Source organism: Asparagus officinalis, chromosome 2 (assembly GCF_001876935.1).
Source record: "Asparagus officinalis chromosome 2, Aspof.V1, whole genome shotgun sequence".
Lineage (NCBI taxonomy): Eukaryota > Viridiplantae > Streptophyta > Magnoliopsida > Asparagales > Asparagaceae > Asparagus > Asparagus officinalis.
In genome coordinates this window covers 56,984,331-57,004,083 of record NC_033795.1, presented here as the reverse complement: position 1 = coordinate 57,004,083, position 19,753 = coordinate 56,984,331, and the positions used below count along the sequence as shown (strand labels likewise).

Genomic DNA, 19,753 nt, shown 5'->3' with positions numbered 1-19,753 from the left:
CAAACTGGTAACTGTTCCAAGAAATAAAAACGGAATAAGCAAAAAAGGCAATTTTTTTCAGTAGCTAAAGATCATTGTATGTTACACTACCAGTATGTTGGTAAAAGCATTCAGAAAATTCATGCAAGTATACCATCATAATAAGAGATGGTTGATCCAAAATCTCATATACACCCATACTCCAGAAACTAGAAAGATTTAAGATTACAGTGGCAACAAAATAGCCAGTTCAAAATTTGAAACCATAATTGACTATGTTTCCCGCCTAGAGCTCCGAGGACAAGTAGCTGAAGCATCCTCTTTCTCATTCTCCTCTCTCTCAGCACTGGTTTCTGCTGTTGCGTCTGTTTCAGAAGCAGTTTCTGTGCTCTTGGTTTCTGAAGTTGGTTTTGCTGATGCCTGCATGAGGAGAATATTTACAAATGTTGAAGTCTAATAATAAGTTGTTAAATAGCAAACAAATTGTATGGGGTATCGTAAGAGAGTGAATAACTTACCACAGGCCTCTTCCCTGCAAAGAGCATCCTAAGGAAGACGGTAAGAATGACAACCGCAACGGATACAAGGACACCGATGGTCAAGGTGGCCTGTTTCTCTCCCTTCTCAATGAGATCCTACAAACAAGAGTAAAAATTTCAGATACCAACACTTCTAGAACAGTGCTTGAGAGAAACTACGGCAACAGACGAGCAAGTCTCTAGTTTTCAAGTCTTCATTATATTGTGTTTATCCAATGATAGCCATTAAAGCAACGATACTTTCTCAGTCTCTATTCTCTATCTCCCTCTTATATACAATGTATTAATCAGGACACAGATTTCAAATTATCAGGATAAACGTTTCGAAGATTTATCAAGATGGATAGAACTACACATTTCCAGAGTAGATAGCGTCCATAATGAAGTAAATTCCTGGTTAAGAATGAAACTACATATCAATAGGTAGTACAAAGAAAATACAACAGAACACAAATTTGTTAGTCACATCCGATCTATGTACTGCATGAGAACTGACGACGCTTATATATTCTTTTATACAAATGGGAGAAACAAAGAGCCACTGTTCATGCTACAGTAAATGCTACATTAGATTTACTGTAGCAGTATTAACGTAGCAGCTGAGAAATTTAAAAGACACTGTAGCAGATCGGTTACTGTAGCAGCTCGGGAATGGTACTGTAGCAGGCGAGTTACTGTAGCACCCCTGAAAATTCAAACCGGGAGAGTTTAAAAACGGCGGGAACACTGTAGCAAAAAAAAAAAAAAAAAAAAAAGAAAAAAAAAAAAAAAAAAACACCGTGCTGCGCACGGGCTGCACACTAGTAATGTTCTATTGATGAAATTTTTATCAGTTTTCTGTTATATATCACGTATCTGTGAGGCTGTGTTTAGTTTGAGAGAAAATAGTGGAAAATGAAAGGAAATGTAAAGAGAAAAGAAAAAGGAAAGAAAATAATATTCTTTTTGTTGTTTGGATAGGAAGAGAATTCAAAAGAAAATTGGAAGGAAAATAATTACAGTTTAATAAAGCAAGGTAGAAACTACAATTGACTTATGTTATATATAATACATGATCAATACAGTTATCAACTTTATATATGTAGTGACATGAGTAAAAATTCTATTAGTCTATATAAGATTTTTTTGGAGCTTAACCTCTATATGATTAACTTTTAGTTTGTTATTTAAGGCTATGTTTGGTTTGAGGGAAAGGGAGAGAAAGGAAAGTAAAGTGTGAGAGAAAGTAGGTTTCTGTTGTTTGTTTTGCAAGAAAACAAAAATGGGAAAGGAAATAAATTTCACTGCAGAAAAATGGGTATATATTTTTTCTTTCTCCCTTTCTCTCCGCTGCCCTAGTGAAAACGAGGGAGAGCGACGGAAACGTTCGCCCAACGCTGACCCCGATCTCTCCTTGTCGCCTTGCTCGTCGCCTCCAGAGATCCTCGTCTCCTTGCTCGTCGCCTCATCTCTCTCTCTCTCTCTCTCTCTCTCTCTCTCTCTCTCTCTCTCTCTCTCTCTCTCTCTCTCTCAAACCCTAGTTCGACGCCGACCAAACTAGGGTTTCTCCAATCGAGCTCTCGTCAGCTTGAGATCGCGAACGTTCCCTCGCTCTTCTATGGATCGTTCATCGCCGATCGCGTAACATGGGGTAAGATCCAAAGGTAAGTTTCAATTCGAGCTTGTAATTTATTTTTAATATGGATTTTGTTCTGTGGATGCTTGGTTGGAGTTAATCTGAAGCGATGAGTCGTTTGACGTTATTTTTAATTTATTTACAGTAACACAGTACGATTCATTGTTTGAATTGATGTTTTCGTTTGGTTTACTCACAATTAGGTTGTCTTTGGTGATATCTTTGATCTTCTCGGAACCGCTCCAGATTCAACTGCAGGTTTCTCTTGGATCTCTCTGTCAACATCAATCCAAATTCATCCAAGGTAAATTTTGCTCATATTTTTGTTGGTTTTGAAGTTTAATTTGTTGGTGATATCTTTACTCATATTTTTGGAAATGGGTAAACGAAAATGGGCTTGTGTGTGTGTTTATAAGCTGCCATTTGAAATTTGTATATGGGATTTTGAGAATCCTGCAATCTTATGGGGTGAGTTCTTAGTCATGCCAAATCTGGTAGAATTGATTTATAGGAAACATTGTGCGGTCAATCCTTTGCCTAATAATTTTTTATTTATGGTTTCTTCAACAAATTGATCCTGTTGACACATAATTAGTAGGGTGAAAACAGGGTTGAAAATGGGCTCCCCTTTTGTTAGTGAACAGGTCCTTGCTCACTAGACTCTTGATTCTACTAATTTATTTTAAGAAAATCTGGATGTACAAATTGAGATTATCTATTTCATGTGCCCGCGCTAAGGAGGTTTCTGTAATAGCTCATATCTATCACACACTGAAGTCGTAATTATTTTCAATTTGTTTCTTTGTTGTTAATGAAAGTTCCAGTTGTCACGCAGCTAATTATAATCACAATTTTCAGATATGCTAAACTATCAGAATCGCGAAATTGGATTTCACTGTTAGTATTAATCAAATATTTTTGGCTATTCCCTCTGAATGTTGGCTACTTTTCTTGCAGTGCATCATGGCTTATTTGCTTTGGTAGTTCGATTACAGTAATTTTTTGTACTTGTGTTTTTTTCTTTATATTCGATTTACTCTCTGTTAAGATTTCTTGAGCGGTGTTTCTTCCATTTGTTCCCTTTTCATTTTCAGATGTTTGTATCCAGAATGATTGATTTCTATTGTACATTCTCATATAGTGTGAGTTTTACACTTTTGGGCATTCAAGTTTCTATCCATGTTTATGCAGACTAATCTATAGCCACAGAAGCTTATGGTTTATTCTCATATATTTAATCTGTAGCCACAAAAACTTATGACCAGGACTCATAATCGCCTACTTAACAATTTGATTACCCATACTCTATTAATTTAGTTAGATTAACAACATGGACATATCAGCTATAAATGGTTAGTCGAAGGTTTCAGTTTAATATTTTCATGATTGTTGGTTATGATTGTGACGTGCTTACTATAGAAAGTGTTTGAATTTGTAGACAAAAGAAGATGAATAAGCTATACAAAGGAAAAAGATAAAATATTCAGTAGGGATTGTGGCTGCATATGTAGCATATGCATGTGCTATTATGACAACTAATATCTACCAAGTGGAGTATATAAATAGATCAATCTTAGCTAAAAAAGATGAACATAAGAACTTATGGAGCGACTAACTCAACAAAGTGATAGAGATTGTCGTGAACAACTACGCATAGGAGTTAATGCTTTTGCTAGATTGTGTCAGTTGCTTAGGGAGACGAGATGTCTTTATGATAATAGACGCAGTTCTGTAGAGGAACAAGTTGCTAAGTTCCTTCAAATTCTTTCTCACAACTAGAAGAATCGAGCAGTAAAGTTCTATTTTATGCGTTCGGGGGAGACGGTTAGCCGCCACTTTCACAAAGTATTAGAAGCATTACTATCGCTTGAGGATCAATTTATTAAACAACCAGATGGCTTCGAAGTTCCACTAGAAATTTAGACAAATCATAGATTCTGGCCCTATTTCAAGGTAAAATATAAAAATTTTGTAATAAATATTACATAATAATAATAATAGTCAAGTTGCTAATCACTTTGTTAATCTATTATAGAATTGTATTGGTACAATTGATGGATCTGATTTTCGAGTGAAAGTGGCAAAAGAAGATACAAGAATGTATCGAGGCCGAAAAGAATTTCCAACTCAAAATGTGCTTGCCGCTTGCACCTTTGACTTGAAATTCACATATGTTCTAGCTGGTTGGGAAGGGTCTGCTTCAGATTCGCGGGTGTTGAATAATGTATTAATACGACAAGATAATATTTGTTCCTCAAGGTGACAACTCTTAGGTCCAATCATTTTCAAGATCAGATAAGACCTTGTTTATATTATTTGTTCCTCAAGGTGACAACTCTTAGGTCCAATCATTTTCAAGATCAGATAAGACCTTGTTTATATAAACACATTTTAACCGTTAAATTTTGTTCAATTTTAGGAAAATATGATTTAGTAGATGGTGGTTTTATGCTGAGGCAGGGATTCCTTACACCATTTAGGAGCACACATTATCACCTCAAGGAATATTCAACAAGACAACCTGAAAGTCCTCGTGAAGTGTATAACCATCGTCACTCTTCACTGCGAAATGCAATTGAGCGTGCTTTTGGACTCTTGAAGAAGTGGTTTCCAATATTGGGTAGTGGAACAGAACCTCATTACCCAATTGAAACATAAAAAGATATCATTTATGCATGTACTATCCTACATAATTTTCTAATGGGTGTTGATCCTGACGAGGGGTTTCTTGAACAAGTTGATCAGGAAGTTTTGAACCAGATGATAGATGTTGAAGAAGCTCCTGTAAATGATAATGAAGAGTATAGACGAGGAGAGATTCTAAGGCAACAAATAGCCGATGATATGTGGAGAGATTATTAGAAATATTTTCATTCTTCAAATAATAAGTAAATGTGGTTTATTTGCTGTTTGTGTACCTGTGAAAACCCCGTCTGATTTTCAGAGTATTTTCTAAGGTCTTCTATTCCTTTTTTATTAAGTAATGACTTAAAAAAATCCATATTCAGGTGAATTTCCAAACAAGCTTTATTGTCAATCTCTAGGAAAGAATGTCCAAACAAGCTTTATTGTCTCTCTGTAAATAGGAGATCGACTTGCATACCCAAGGTTAGTAGCTTTGGCTACAGCTCAGGCTTTGATGGTAATCAGTCACTTGGTCTTCCCTATGGCGTGGCCTGGGAACAATGTACAATGGTATGCAGCTGCTTGGGCTTGGATATGGTGATCACTAGTCAATTTCGCATACGAATACAAAACATTGTACAATGGTATGCAGCCGCTTGGGCTTGGGGTTTCGTTTTTTCGGTGATCCTTTTTTTAATTATTAGATGCTGTTGTTTCCTCTTAATTAGCTCGTTTGTTTGTCCTACCTGTTTAATGTTTTTTTAGGAGTATTTGGTACCTTGTTGTTTGATACTAATCTTTTAAGTAATATTGCATATTAACAAGCAGGCCGCTCAGATGGATTCACAACATGGAAGTCAATCAAGTTCAAAGAAAAATATTGTATGGACAGAGAAGATGGATATTTTCTTAACTGAAACATTGAGAGAACAAGTGCACAAAGGGCAAAAGCCTGATAGAAGTTTCTCATATCGTGCTTATCAAGCAACATGTGCAGAGTTATATGCTAAATGTGGAATAAAGATTGAAGTGGATCATATTAAAAACCGATTGAAGACACTTAAAAAAGATATGGGCGTATTTCAAGACATGCAGAATTCTTCTAGTGGATTTGCATTTAATCGAGTGATAAGGATGATGGATGCGGAGCCAAAAGTTTGGGAAGATTACATAAAGGTACGTTGAATAATTAGTCATTTATTAATTTTGTCTAAATTGTTTAGACTTTGAAAACTTGCAAATCATTGAAGTATTCTAAATTGATTACTACATAGAAACCATGTTTGGGTAACAGAGGTTTGTTGTCGCATCGAGCGACCCATGTTTGGGTAACGGAGGCGGATGCAGAGGCGGATGTGTTGGTTGGTGTTGTGAGCTATGGTGATATATTGCATGCGGTGACAAAGCATCCATCAGCTCCTTGATTTGGTGAAGTAGTAAAGACTGGAGGTTATGGTTTGTTAGTGTATGAATAAGTAGCATGCAAAGGTTTGTTCCTGGAGTTTGCGCCCATTGTGTTAAATCTAAAACTCGGTAGCCTCTAATGTACATTGGAATAGAGTTGTAAGTCAGCTATGAATTTTGCAATAGGATATTGGATAATCAATAAGCAGTTGTTTCCTGGGTTCATCGAGTGCGCTCTTATTTCATAATTGCGCAAATGACAATTACTGATACTGACTTTTAGCATGATATCCTCAAATGTATCACTGAAGAGAGTTGTAAGTTCTTGCCATGAATTCTGCGGAAGGTTCTATGTAGTAATCAATATGCATTTGATTCCTGGTTTCATGTACGCGTGCCATGAATTTTGTCTAAATTGTTGCTGTTTTAGTTTGACAGGATTCCTCCAACTTAGTATTCTTTTCATGAATATCTTTAGAATTTGAATACATATATAAATATAAATGTTTTAGTTTGACTATTTTGTGTTTTACTTATCTATTAATAGGCACATCCTGGAGCAAAACAATTTCGTTACAAACTGTACCGTGTTTTGAAAACTTGCAAATCATTTATGGGAAAGACAGAGCTGTTGGTTTATCTTCTGAAACTATCAAAGAAAGACGTGCTCGCATAGAAAATGAAAGAGATGAATCAAGTTCTATCAATATAAATCAAGATGATAGAGAAGTTGTTCAAGAGAATGATGTAGAATGCATCGGCCCTTCAAAAGGTAAAGAACAAGATCCCAAAACCCGTTCTGCAACGGGAACATCTTCAAAGGGGATATATAAAAGAAAGCATAGTGCCACTAAGAACTTGGGTGAAGAGCTTGATGGGCTAAAAAGCGGAATGGAGTCAATTGCTTCTGCAATTTGGAAGACCGGTCTTCGTTTTTACACAGAAGGAGAGATATTTGAGGAGCTTTCAAAAGTTGAAGGGCTCAATGAGGACGAACAACTTGTAGCCTACGACTATCTTACCGAGGATGCGGCTCGAGGAAGAAACTTTATTGGGTTACCAATTCATTAGCCTACGACTATCTTACCGAGGATGCGGCTCGAGGAAGAAACTTTATTGGGTTACCAATTCATCGGAAGAAAAAGTGGTTGGAGATTAAGCTTGGATGAGCATCACACAATCTTGGTATCGGTACTAGGAGGTAATTTTGCAATGAAACATTCCTTTGCCTAATATAAAAGTAAACTGGTAATTGCCTAATATAAAAGTAAACTGGTAATTGCTCAGTATTGTGCGTGTGCAGTTACTGATGAGCAGTAGCTCATCTGTTTGCTCAATGCAAAAGAGTCACTGAAAAATTGTTTATCACTATCATTTTTCTTCTTTTGGTTTAGCTAACATATAGTAGTTATATTCTGCATATACTTCGCTAATTTTCTTTTGTTATGCTATGTTGTGTTCTTTTTAGATCTATTACTTACACTATGCTGCAGTATTATTTGCCTGGAGCAGCTATGGTTCGGTTTTGTGATATATCCTTCTGCTACTGTGTTGTTTATGCTTAGACCCTGAGGTCTGGTGTTGATATTTGCTTAGATGATTGAATTGTTGGCTAACTTATATACTGCTGAGAATGTGAATTCACACAAATATTTTGGTTTACTTCTAAGTTATAACTATATTGGAGCTTATGTTGGTTTATAGGCAGAGGTGTAAGAATCTTTCTTCATTGTGATAGAGGGTTATGTTGGTTTACTTCTAAGTTATAACTATATTGGAGCTCACATCTTCATTTATGTTTTACTTTTTACAGTGTTAGATATAATTTGTAGCAAATTCTAAGTTATAACTATATTGGACCTTTATATTCTACTTATTTGAATTTTTTTGAATTAATTTCAGGGGATGAAGGATGCGAGATTGATGTTTTGATGGGCTCACTAAAGTCAAAAACGATTTACACTCGACAGGGTCGAGTTCTCTCCCACCCGGGGAGAATGATGGGGACATCCGGACGCGTACACGAGATTTTCGCCGAGTTTATCAGCGCAGGAGGCGCCATGTTGCAGCATTATGGTTTTGAATTCAGTTGTAATAAATTAGTTTGAATTTTAAATTTTGAATTTCGAAATTTCGAATTTTTATTCTTATTTGGTAGTTATTGAGCTGATTGAATGTAATTGGTTATGGGAGTGATTTGAGGGATTTAGGAGATATTCCAAAACTGTAAATCCTACTTAAGAACTCTTGTATTCAGAGATTTGATTATTGAAGATGAAAATGAAATTGATTTTGCTCAATTGAGGTGTGAAACCCTAGCAAGTTCATTTTCGTTTCTTCTACAGCACAAAAAAAGAAAACAAAAGAAAATCAAAATTCGCACTGTTCATCATCTTCTTCCTCCATACAATCAGAACCCAACCCACACAGCCCTCCCCTTTACAACCGCAACAACCGCACTCGAACAGCCCACCGGACCTCCGCCCTCCTCCTTCGACTCAAGCAACCACCACCACCTCCACAACCGCCGTCAACATCGAACCCAAATCCCACCTCCACTGCCACCAAGTTCCACCTCCGATCCTCACTAAAGTCGAAAACTAAGGAGCTTGGCAGTATTTTCTCTCTTTGGTTAAGATTTCTCTGATAGGGGCACATCCGGACGCGTACACGAGATATTCGTCGGAGTTTATCACGCAGGAGGCGCCATGTGCCGCATTTATGTTTTGAATCAGTGTATAAAATGAGTAATTAATTTTAACATCTGAATTTCGGAAATTTCGATTTTATTCTTATTTGGCGTAGTTATTTGAGCTGAGTTGAATGTAATTGCGTTATGGATGAGTGAGGGATTTAGGAGATATTCCCAAAACTGTAAATCCTACTTAAGAACTCTTGTATCAGAGATATGATTATTGAAGATGAAAATGAATTGATTTCTGCTCAATTGAGTGTGAAACCCTGCAAGTTCATTTTCCGTTTCTTCACAGCAAACAAAAAAAGAAAACAAAAGAAAATCAAATTCGCACTGTTCAGCAGCTTCTTCCTCCATACAATCAGAAACCCGCAACCCACACAGCCCTCCCTTTACAACCCGACAACAACCGCACGGTCGAACAGGACCCACCGAGACCTCCGCGCCTTCCATGCCTCGATGGTCAAGGCAACCACCACCACCTCCACAAACCGTCGCCCGGCCAACATCAGAACCAAATGGCCCTACCTCCGGCACCGGCCCCGGCAGCACCGCAGCCCGGCCCCTGTTCCCTCTGCTCTGGACCGGCCTCCACGGTCTCCCGACCCCGCTTCTGTCAACACCGCCCGCCCCTCCGACCGACCGCCCTGATTCCCCGACCCGAAGCGCCATCCATTCCGAGATCCGCCAGATCGAACGCCGCCCACTCCAAACCGCAGCGTCGCCCGGCTCCGTCCCGACTCGAACGCCACAGCCCACCGCCCGAGCGTCGTCCTAAGTCGACACCGCCACTCTGGCCCGTGTCGTTCCTTCAGATTGAGATCCTGTTAAAAGAAAAGTGTGGATCTGTGTGACTTAATCAGAGATCCCTAGTCATTTACCCGATCCAGTCAAGTGTAGACCAGACCCACTTGACCCAATCCGAAGTTGTTGAAGCTAGTTGAGTCAGATTCAACCCACTTGATCCCTGACTTTGCAATTGATGGTGTATGGCAGATCCTGACGCTGAAGACGGACTCGTGCTAGATCCAGAGACTGGCATCGTTGATTTACAGTTGTCCCCGTGGTTTGATTATCAATCGTTCGAGAGCGTGCCCGAGTACGTCGAACGCGTGACTCACCAGATTATCAATCGTTCGAGAGCGTGCCCGAGTACGTCGAACGCGTGACTCACCAGATTGTCGGTAGTGTGGAAGCCCAGTTAGGCATCAGTTCGTTTCATAGGCGTTTCAGTCCAAACGCACCACATCATCCCAATTACGTGGCTCTCGGAGGAGAACTTCCTCCCCTCATTTTTGGCGTGTACGAACCACCTCCAGAGGAGCCTCCCGTCGAACCAGCTCAACCCGACGAAGGTTTAACTTTCTTTCGCCCAAATATTTTTGGAACTGCTATTGCTTGCATGTTACTATCAATATTATTATCGATTGTACTTGTGCTGTATTCAGCTTGATTAAGTGAGCGAGCGAATCTGTTGCTAAGTATTTTTACTTATCTAAATATTACAATTTGAACTGTATTGAGAGAACGAATCATTACATTTATTTTCTGGATCATTTACAAAAGATTTGAACTTAGTACATTGCAACTTTGCTTAAAATCCATCGAAAGCTACAATTTATTCTTGAGCTTCCTGCCTAGATCGATCGCTGATTTGGCGAAGCATTGTTGTCGTTAATCTTCATACCTGCATCACATTGTTTCGCATCATTTTTGGTATCAGAGCACCTGGTTCTAGGTTAGGAAATTTGTGAGTCTTTATTATTAAAAAAAAAAATATTAGTCATCTCATTTAATTTTTGTGCACCCACTCATTTCATCGCATTTAGTGCATGCCCACTCGTACCGGTCTACCCTATCGCTTAGGAGAGTCAAGTGAGTCGACTAGTGAGTCCAGTATGTCAGGTAGTAATGATCCCGAACTCTATAAGAAACTCGATGAACTAGCAGGACAATTAGGTGATGAGCTAGCAGGACAATTAGGTGCCGTAGTCCAGGGTTTAGCAAATCTCCGAAATGAAACCAACGAAAAGTTTGCTAGGCTCGAAGAAGCTCGTGTTGCAACTCCGCCACCACAAGGTCAAGGTTATGAACACTTCGCCCCGCCGCTGCAAGGTCAAGGCTATGGAAACATCGTTCAACGGCCCCCACATCAACCGGTACCTGATCCGGATGCGCAATACCTGAGGAGTATTAAGATCAACCGCCATCATTTTATCATCGATTGCTAGATAAGTGGCATCGTCTCACTCAAGGCACCAAATCCGCGAAAGACTACGTCGCATAATTTGACGAACTGTTCACTCGATGCAACACTATTGAACAAGAGGCGCCAATGAAAGTCTTGTCGAAGTTTAGAGCTGGATTGAGAAATGATCTGCAAACCGAACTCTTTGCTCGGGGAGTAGACACCCTTGAAAAAGCTTACGCGTTAGTTCATAATCTAGATGAATCAAAATCCCATCAATCTTATAGGAGTCAGGATTTTAGAAATCATTCTTCCCAACCTTCCCGTGCCACTACTTCTAGTCATCCTCCGAGTCGATCTAACCCCAGTTCTTCCCAGTCTAAAGTCGATTCCAAAGGCAAGGAGCCGGAGAAAGATTTCTCCAAGATTGGCGCTCACGTCAAGTGCTACAAATGCCAAGGGTATGGGCATGTTTCTGCGAACTGTCCGACCCGTCACAAGGTGACTATCATCGATGATCAACACGAATATAAACCTGAACCTGATAATGATGAGTTTGTCCATCAAGTTGACGATGATACCGATGATTTCGAGGATGATGCAGATGATACTATCTTGAGTTGTCTTAGACAAATTGAAACTCCTACTGTATCAGTTGTCAGATGCGCCATCTCTCAACCCAAGGTTGTTGATGATTGGAGACGTACTTCTATTTTCCATACGTTCACCAAGATTGGTGATAAAAATTGTAAGGTGATCGTGGACAGTAGAAGTTGTATTAACGCGGTCTCCTCAGCTGTGATCGCTAAGCTTGGTCTCAAGGTTGTACCCCATCCTAATCCATACAAGGTATCATGGATTAACGACACTGCCCTCAATGTCCAAGAGAGATGTCTAGTCCTAACGACACTGCCCTCAATGTCCAAGAGAGATGTCTAGTCCCTCTTCAATTTGCCATTTATAAGGACAAGGTTTGGTGCGATGTTCTGAAAATGGATGTGGGTCAGGTCATTCTTGGAAGGCCTTGGTTATTTGATAACGATGTGCATATTTTCGGGAGATCCAACATGCTATTGTTTGAGCATGACGGGAAAAAGGTCAAGATCCTTCCCGTTCAGCCGAAAGGAAGTGACAAGAAGCCCGATCCAAACAAGTCTTCCCAAGGCGTTAACCTGATTGGAGCTAAAGAGATTGATCGCGAACTGGCCAACGGAGCTTCTATTTTTGCCCTTGCCGCTAGAGAAGTTCCGAAGGATATTTCTAACGTGGTTCCCCCAGAAGTCGCTACTGTGTTGGAAGAATTTTCTGACGTCTTCCCTGAAGACCTCCCGGACCAATTACCCCCGATGCGTGATATCCAACACGCGATTGATTTAGTCCCGGGAGCAACCCTTCCCAATTTGCCTCACTATCGGATGAACCCCAATGAACATGCAGAGTTGAAAAGGCAAGTTGATGAATTGTTGAAGAAGGGCTTTGTGAAAGAAAGCATGAGCCCTTGTGCGGTCCCCGCATTACTGACGCCAAAGAAAGATGGAACATGGCGTATGTGTGTGGATAGCCGTGCGATTAACAAGATTACGGTGAAATACCGTTTCCCCATTCCCCGGTTGGATGACATGCTTGACTTAATGTCTGGAGCCACCATCTTCTCTAAGATTGATCTTAAGAGTGGCTACCATCAGATTCGCATCCGTCCCGGTGACGAATGGAAAACCGCTTTCAAGACGAAAGATGGATTGTACGAATGGATGGTCATGCCCTTTGGGTTGACTAACGCTCCGAGCACTTTTATGAGAGTGATGACTCAAGTACTCTGCCCCTTCACGAGAAAATTTTTGGTTGTGTACTTCGACGATATCCTTATTTACAGTAACTCTCGTGAGCAGCATGTGGACCATCTGCGTCAAGTCTGTGCCGTGTTAAGAAAAGAGCAACTTTATGCTAATCCTAAGAAATGTACTTTTCTTACACAGCAAGTCATTTTTCTATGATTCGTGGTCTCGTCTGAAGGAGTATCCGCTGACCCTGAAAAGGTTAGAGCTATCGAAGAATGGCCCGAACCTAAGAGCATTAGAGACGTTCGAAGCTTTCACGGGCTCGTTACTTTTTATCGTCGGTTTATCAAGGGCTTCAGTACCATCATGGCCCCTATTACCGATTGCTTGAAGAAAGGTGAGTTCGAGTGGTCAAAAGCTGCTACCAAGGCATTTGAAGAGATCAAGCAAAGGATGTCGCAGGCTCCTGTTATGCGCCTGCCCGATTTTTCTTAAGTCTTCGAAATTGCGTGCGATGCCTCTGGTATTGGTATAGGTGGAGTCCTATCTCAAGAAGGACATCTCGTTGCTTACTTTAGTGAGAAGTTGAATGATACTAGGCAACGTTATTCCACCTATGATAAAGAGTTCTATGCGGTGATACAATCTCTTCGACACTGGCGTCACTATCTGCTCCCACAAGAATTCGTCATATATTCTGACCACGAAGCTCTTCGATATATTCACTCCCAAAAGACGTTGAACGCTAGACATGGTCGATGGGTTGAGTTCCTCCAGGATTATACCTACACGATCAAGCATAAAGCGGGAGTAGAAAATAAAGCCGCCGACGTACTCAGTCGTCGCATGCACCTCCTCTCCACTTTGAGTGCAGAAGTAATCGGCTTTGAGAAAGTCAAAGACCAATATGAATCGTGCTCTGATTTTAGCGAAGTTTATACTTTGCTGAATGATGGAGTGATCTGTGAAATTGATGGCTTTCTCCTAAAGGATGGATATCTTTTCCATTTTCGCAAGTTGTGTATTCCCGACACCTCCCTGAGAGAATTCTTAATTTGGGAACTACACGCTGGAGGCCTTGCAGGACATTTTGGGAACAACAAGACTGTCGAGGCAGTTGAAAGTCGCTTCTATTGGCCAGGCATTAAACGCGACGTTGTTAGACTAGTGGGTCAATGTCACATCTGCCAGCTGGCGAAACAACGTAAGCAGAACACTGGCTTATACACTCCTCTCCCTGTGCCAAGTTGTCCATGGCAGGATGTTAGTATGGATTTCGTATTAGGACTTCCGAAAACGATTAGAAAACACGATTCTGTCTTTGTTGTTGTGGACCGTTTCTCCAAAATGGCTCACTTCATACCATGTTTCAAAACTTCCGACGCTTCTCATGTGGCCAAGCTATACTTCAAGAAGTTGTTAAACTGCACGGACTTCCGAAGACAATCGTGTCAGATAGGGATGTTAAATTTACAAGTTATTTCTGGAAAACCCTTTGGCACAAAATGGGAACTAAACTTCAATTCTCTACGGCCTTTCATCCCCAGACTGACGGTCAAACTGAGGTAGTCAATCGGAGCTTAGGTAACCTATTGAGATCGCTAGTTGGTGAGAATCTTAGGAGTTGGGATCAACATTTACCTACTGCTGAATTTGTTTATAATAACTCTGTTAATAGGTTCTACAGGTGTCAGTCCAGCTGAAGTAGTGTATGGTTACAAACCTAGACAGCCTATAGATCTTGTCCCCGTGTCTGCACATCATAGAGTATCTGAGTCAGCATCTGCATTTGCATCTCGCATTCATGACTTGCATAAAGACATCAGTAAGAAGATCAATGACAGCAATGCTAACTATAAAATGCGAGCAGATCTAAGAAGAAAGTTTAAAGAATTTAATGTTGGTGATTATGTGATGGTTCGGATACGTCCGGAACGGTTTCCTCCGGGAACTGTTAAAAAGTTGCATGCGCGAAGTGCAGGACTTTTTAAAATTCTCAAGAAAATTAATGATAATGCTTATGTTCTCGACCTTCCCGAAGGTTTTAATATTGGTTCGACTTTTAATATTGAGGATTTAGTAGAGTACAAAGGCCCACATTTTAACCCTGACAACCCACTGGTTGATGAGCCTACCCCTGAGCCTATTTCTGAGAGCTCCCCTTTACCTCCACTTCCCCAGATATCACCCACATATACAGCACATGACATTGAAAATATTATTGATGATAACATTGTTTCTACTAGCAATGGTGGTATCCGCAGGTACTTGGTACGTTGGAAAGGACGACCTGAGTCCGATGATACTTGGCTCGATAGGGATGACTTGCAGAGACTGGATCCAGATCTTCTTGAGCAGTATGACAGCCGTTCTGATTTACACTCGACAGGGTCGAGTTCTCTCCCACCCGGGGAGAATGATGGGGACATCCGGACACATACACGGGATTTTCGCCGAGTTTATCAGCGAAGGAGACGCCAGGTTGCAGCACTATGGTTTTGATTTCAATTGTAATAAATTAGTTTGAAATTTGAATTTTTGAATTTCAAAATTTTGAATTTTGAATTTCATTTGGCAGCTAATTAGTTAAGTGGTTGTATTTTGGTTATGAGAGAGATTTGAGGGATTTAGAGGATTTTCCAAATCTGTATTTTTTCTTTATTTAAACTCTCTTGTTTCAGAGATTGATATTGATAGATTGGAAATGAAACTTGATTTTGCTCAATTGCAGGTGCTGAAACCCTAGCAAGTTCATTTTCGTTTCTTCTACAGCCACAAAAAAAGAAAAAAAAAATCAAAATTCGCACTGTTCATCATCTTTCTTCCTCCATACAATCAGAACAAATCGCACCCAATCCAACAAGCCCTCCCCTTTACAACGCCAACAAAACCGCACGTCGACAGTACCCCACCGGACCTCCGCCCCTCCTCCTTCGACTCAAGCAACCACAACCACTCCACAACCGCCGCCAACATCGGAACTCAATCCCCTACCTCCGGCAACGTCCCAGCACCGCCAGCCGCCACCCTTTTACCTCTGCTGCTGACCGCCTCCACGTCTCCCGACCCGCTTCGTGAACACCGCCCGCCCTCCGACCCTACCGTCCCGGATTCCCCGACCGAGCGCCCTCCATCCAGATCCGCCTCGAACGCCGCCCACTCCAACCCGAGCGCCGCCGTCCCGACTCGAACGCCACAGCCCCGACCCGAGCGCCGCCTAAGTCGACACCGCCACTCTGGCCCGTGTCGTTCCTTCAGATTGAGATCCTGTTGAAAGAAAAGTGTGGATCTGTGTGACTTAATCAGAGATCCCTAGTCATTTACCCGATCCAGTCAAGTGTGGACCAGACCCACTTGATCCAATCCGAAGTTGTTGAAGTTAGTTGAGTCAGATTCAACCCACTTGATCCTTGACTTTGCAATTGATGGTGTATGGCAGATCCTGACGCTGAAGACGGACTCGTGCTAGATCCAGAGACCGGCATCGTTGATTTACTGGTGTCCCCGTGGTTTGATTATCAATCGTTCGAGAGCGTGCCCGAGTACGTCGAACGCGTGACTCACCAGATTGTCGGTAGTGTGGAAACCCAGTTAGGCATCAGTTCGTTTCATAGGCGTTTCAGTCCAGACGCGCCACTTCATCCCAATTACGTGGCTCTCGTAGGAGAACTTCCTCCCCTCATTTTTGGCGTGTACGAACCACCTCCAGAGGAGCCTCCCGTCGAACCAGCTCAGCCCGACGAAGGTTTAACTTTCTTTCACCCAAATATTTTCGAAACTGCTATTGCTTGCATGTTACTATCAATATTATTATCGATTGTACTTGTGCTGTATTCAGCTTGATTAAGTGACCGAGCGAATCTGTTGCTAAGTATTTTTACTTATCTAAATATTACAATTTGAACTGTATTGAGAGAACGAATCATTACATTTATTTTCTGGATCATTTACAAAAGATTTGAACTTAGTACATTGCAACTTTGCTTAAAATCCATCGAAAGCTACACTTTATTCTTGAGCTTCCTGCCTAGATCGATCGCTGATTTGGCGAAGCATTGTTGTCGTTAATCTTCATACCTGCATCACATTGTTTCGCATCATTCTCTATATATGAAATTGATTGTAATAGATTTTGTTGGTTAAGATTTTTTATATGAAATTGATTGTAATAGACTTTGTGACTAGAAATGGATTATACTTTATATTAGGAATATCATGACATTTACTTTAGATTTGTTTTGGTTCTTTCATTGATCTTTCTTTCTGGAAATATTATGTGTGAGAAATGTTGTTCTTTAATTAGCGGAATTATGGTTGTGCTTCTGCTTATTAATATTTACAAACTCGATGTTGATGGCCACTCAAGTTTTTGTGTTAGGAAATTGCCAATTTTTTTAAATACATGTTTATTAACCTGTTACTTCCTAAGATATAAATGATACTAATTTTGAATAATTATGCTTGCATTGCATCATTGTCTAGAGCTTACTCGGAATCATCTTTCTTCACCTGAGGTTATGAATAACTTGCAAGTCCAAGACCATGTAAGATTATATGCAAATTTAGAGTCATCGTAAATTTGACTAAATTTTCTTAGTTAAGATTGTGCAAACATTTATATGCAAATTTAGAGTCATCGTAAATTTGACTAAATTTTCTTAGTTAAGATTGTGCAAACATGTTCTGTAACTTGTAAATTTTTTGAAAATATGATAGAATCATAATTTAATTTAATTATTTTTTGTAAATTATTTAACATCTGAATCTAATTTCAAAAAGTATGAATTAAAATTATGTTGTGATAATTTTCTTCCTCTTTTCTCATAAAGGTAATCAAACAAGAGAAAATGACTTTCTTATGAATTTTCTTCTAACTTTCCTTACAATATTCTTTCTAACCAAACAATAAAAAGAATATCATTTTCTTTTCTTTTTCTTTTCCTTTCTTTTTACTTTCTCTTTCTTTTTCTTTTCTCTCCCTTTCTCTCAAACCAAACATAGCATAAATGATTCTTTTACCTTCATACATTTTATGCATAAACCTACAACTACAATGGTGAAGTCTCTGTGGGGTCCTCATGGAATAAGAGGAGCAGCAACTACAGAGAACAACTCATTTTAAGTTCTTAAATTTAATCAGGTGGGTGTGATCACATCTCCTCTACCCCAGATCTGTTTTCCTTTGCTTTTGCTACTCTCCAGTGAAGAAACCTGAACGAAAAATCCCGAAGCATTTTCTCTGATACTTTCTTTTTCTTTTTGCCTCTCCTTCGATCCAAACAGTGGAAACAAGTTTCTCTCCCGCTTTCTTTTCTTTTCTTCCATTTTCATTCAAACCAAACAGACCCTTAATAATATAGTGTAAGCAGAGGCTGTAATGATGCGCTTTCTAAGAATTACCAGATCCCCCCCCCCCCCCCCCCCCCCCCTGATGATTCTCATCAATTGCATAGTTATATTGCATAGTTACAAGAATGTGGTTAAACTAAGCAGCAGTTCACGAATTAATAAACCAGTAAGAAATCAGCAACACAGCTACTTACAATGCATCATGTCTTATATGCCTCCATGAATGAATGTCAGGCAATCTTGTAAAAACATCAAATACCTTTCATTCTGCAATTGATGCAAATTAGTTATCGAGACTAAACATAAGGAAATAGGAAACAAATGTTGAACAGACCGATAGAAATAAAAGAGATGAGCAAAATCTCACTGGAAACCTGAAATGCCCATCTGAAAGACAGCATGTTCTCTCTTCTTTCTCTCTTTTGCTTTCTCAACTTCATACTTCTGGTTTCAAGTCTTCTCCCGATAATGAATCTGCTACTCTTCATCACTCGCTTATCCAAAACATGTCAAAACCAAAATGACATCCTGATTTGCTCCATAATCTCATAGACCACTAGCGCAATCGGCTCAAATCAGGCCTTTCAAGCCTCAAGTATTCAGCGATTTGGTAATTCTCCTGTGGCTTCCAAGAATTCGTAGTTAGGTCGGTCAATCAGCATGGGAGCATGCCATTTCTTTGTAAACTGATTACTCTTGTGGTCTTACCATCACACAACCATGTGCTGCTTCAGCACTTGCGGTTATCCAATTTTATGGCGCCTCAAATTCTCCATCCTCTTCATCATCCCAATCAATTCAGGTTTGGTTAGCCTCAGGATCAATCAATTACCTCAGGCCTCATCATCCAACAACCCTTCAGGCTTTAACAGCCTCTTCATCTTCAATCTCCATGGCGAGCATCTCATCCAATCGTCAGTGTTTAACAGCATCAGGGTCCAGAATCTTGGCCCTCTCATCCCAGTCCTCAGGCTCTTGTCCTCGGGATCCAGGAATGGTCTTTGGTGGAATAACAGCTAGGCTCAAAATCAATCACCAGACAAGAAATTTGCCTTCTTTTTATTTTCGCATCGGACCAGAATGCCGCAGCTCATTATCAGATTCAAGAAATTGCGGTGTATACATGAGAAAGCGTTATCAGAATGGAAACAGACGTGCCGGATACTTGAGATGATGCTCAAACAAACTTTTCCGTCTTGGATTCTGCTGCCCTTAAGATGAAATGGACCTTGTTGGTGGATCCACACCTGTTCAGGACCAAACATGATAGATGATAGTATAGGCGAGCTCATTGTCAAACTCCTTGGGATCCACCCAGGCCTCCTGAGGTCGCGAAGATAATTTAATATATGCCCCGCCACTCTCCAAGTCCAGGTTTGAAGCCTTGCTTCTCATATTGCAGAACAATTGGTCCTGTCCTGGAGATTAACTTGGTTCCAAGCTCCCTAACAATGCGGATTTCCTCGCCTTTTCCTCACAAGAAGGCCCATAATCATCATGTCCTCAACTCTTTGAATGCTTCCATATACCTGCAGACGACTATTCATGCAAATTCAAAAATAATGACCATTGAATACTGGA

At 40.2% G+C, this 19,753-nt stretch overlaps 1 protein-coding gene across 1 annotated transcript in view; it reads right to left on the bottom strand.

Moving 5' to 3' along the window:
* The window catches only part of LOC109831504 (calnexin homolog), a 23,748-nt gene continuing 4,049 nt past the window's right edge, over positions 55–19,753 (bottom strand). Inside the window, 2 exon segments of the mRNA XM_020398837.1 lie at positions 55–399; positions 498–614. Coding sequence (XP_020254426.1) covers positions 253–399; positions 498–614 — 264 coding nt within the window. The 3' untranslated portion in view covers positions 55–252.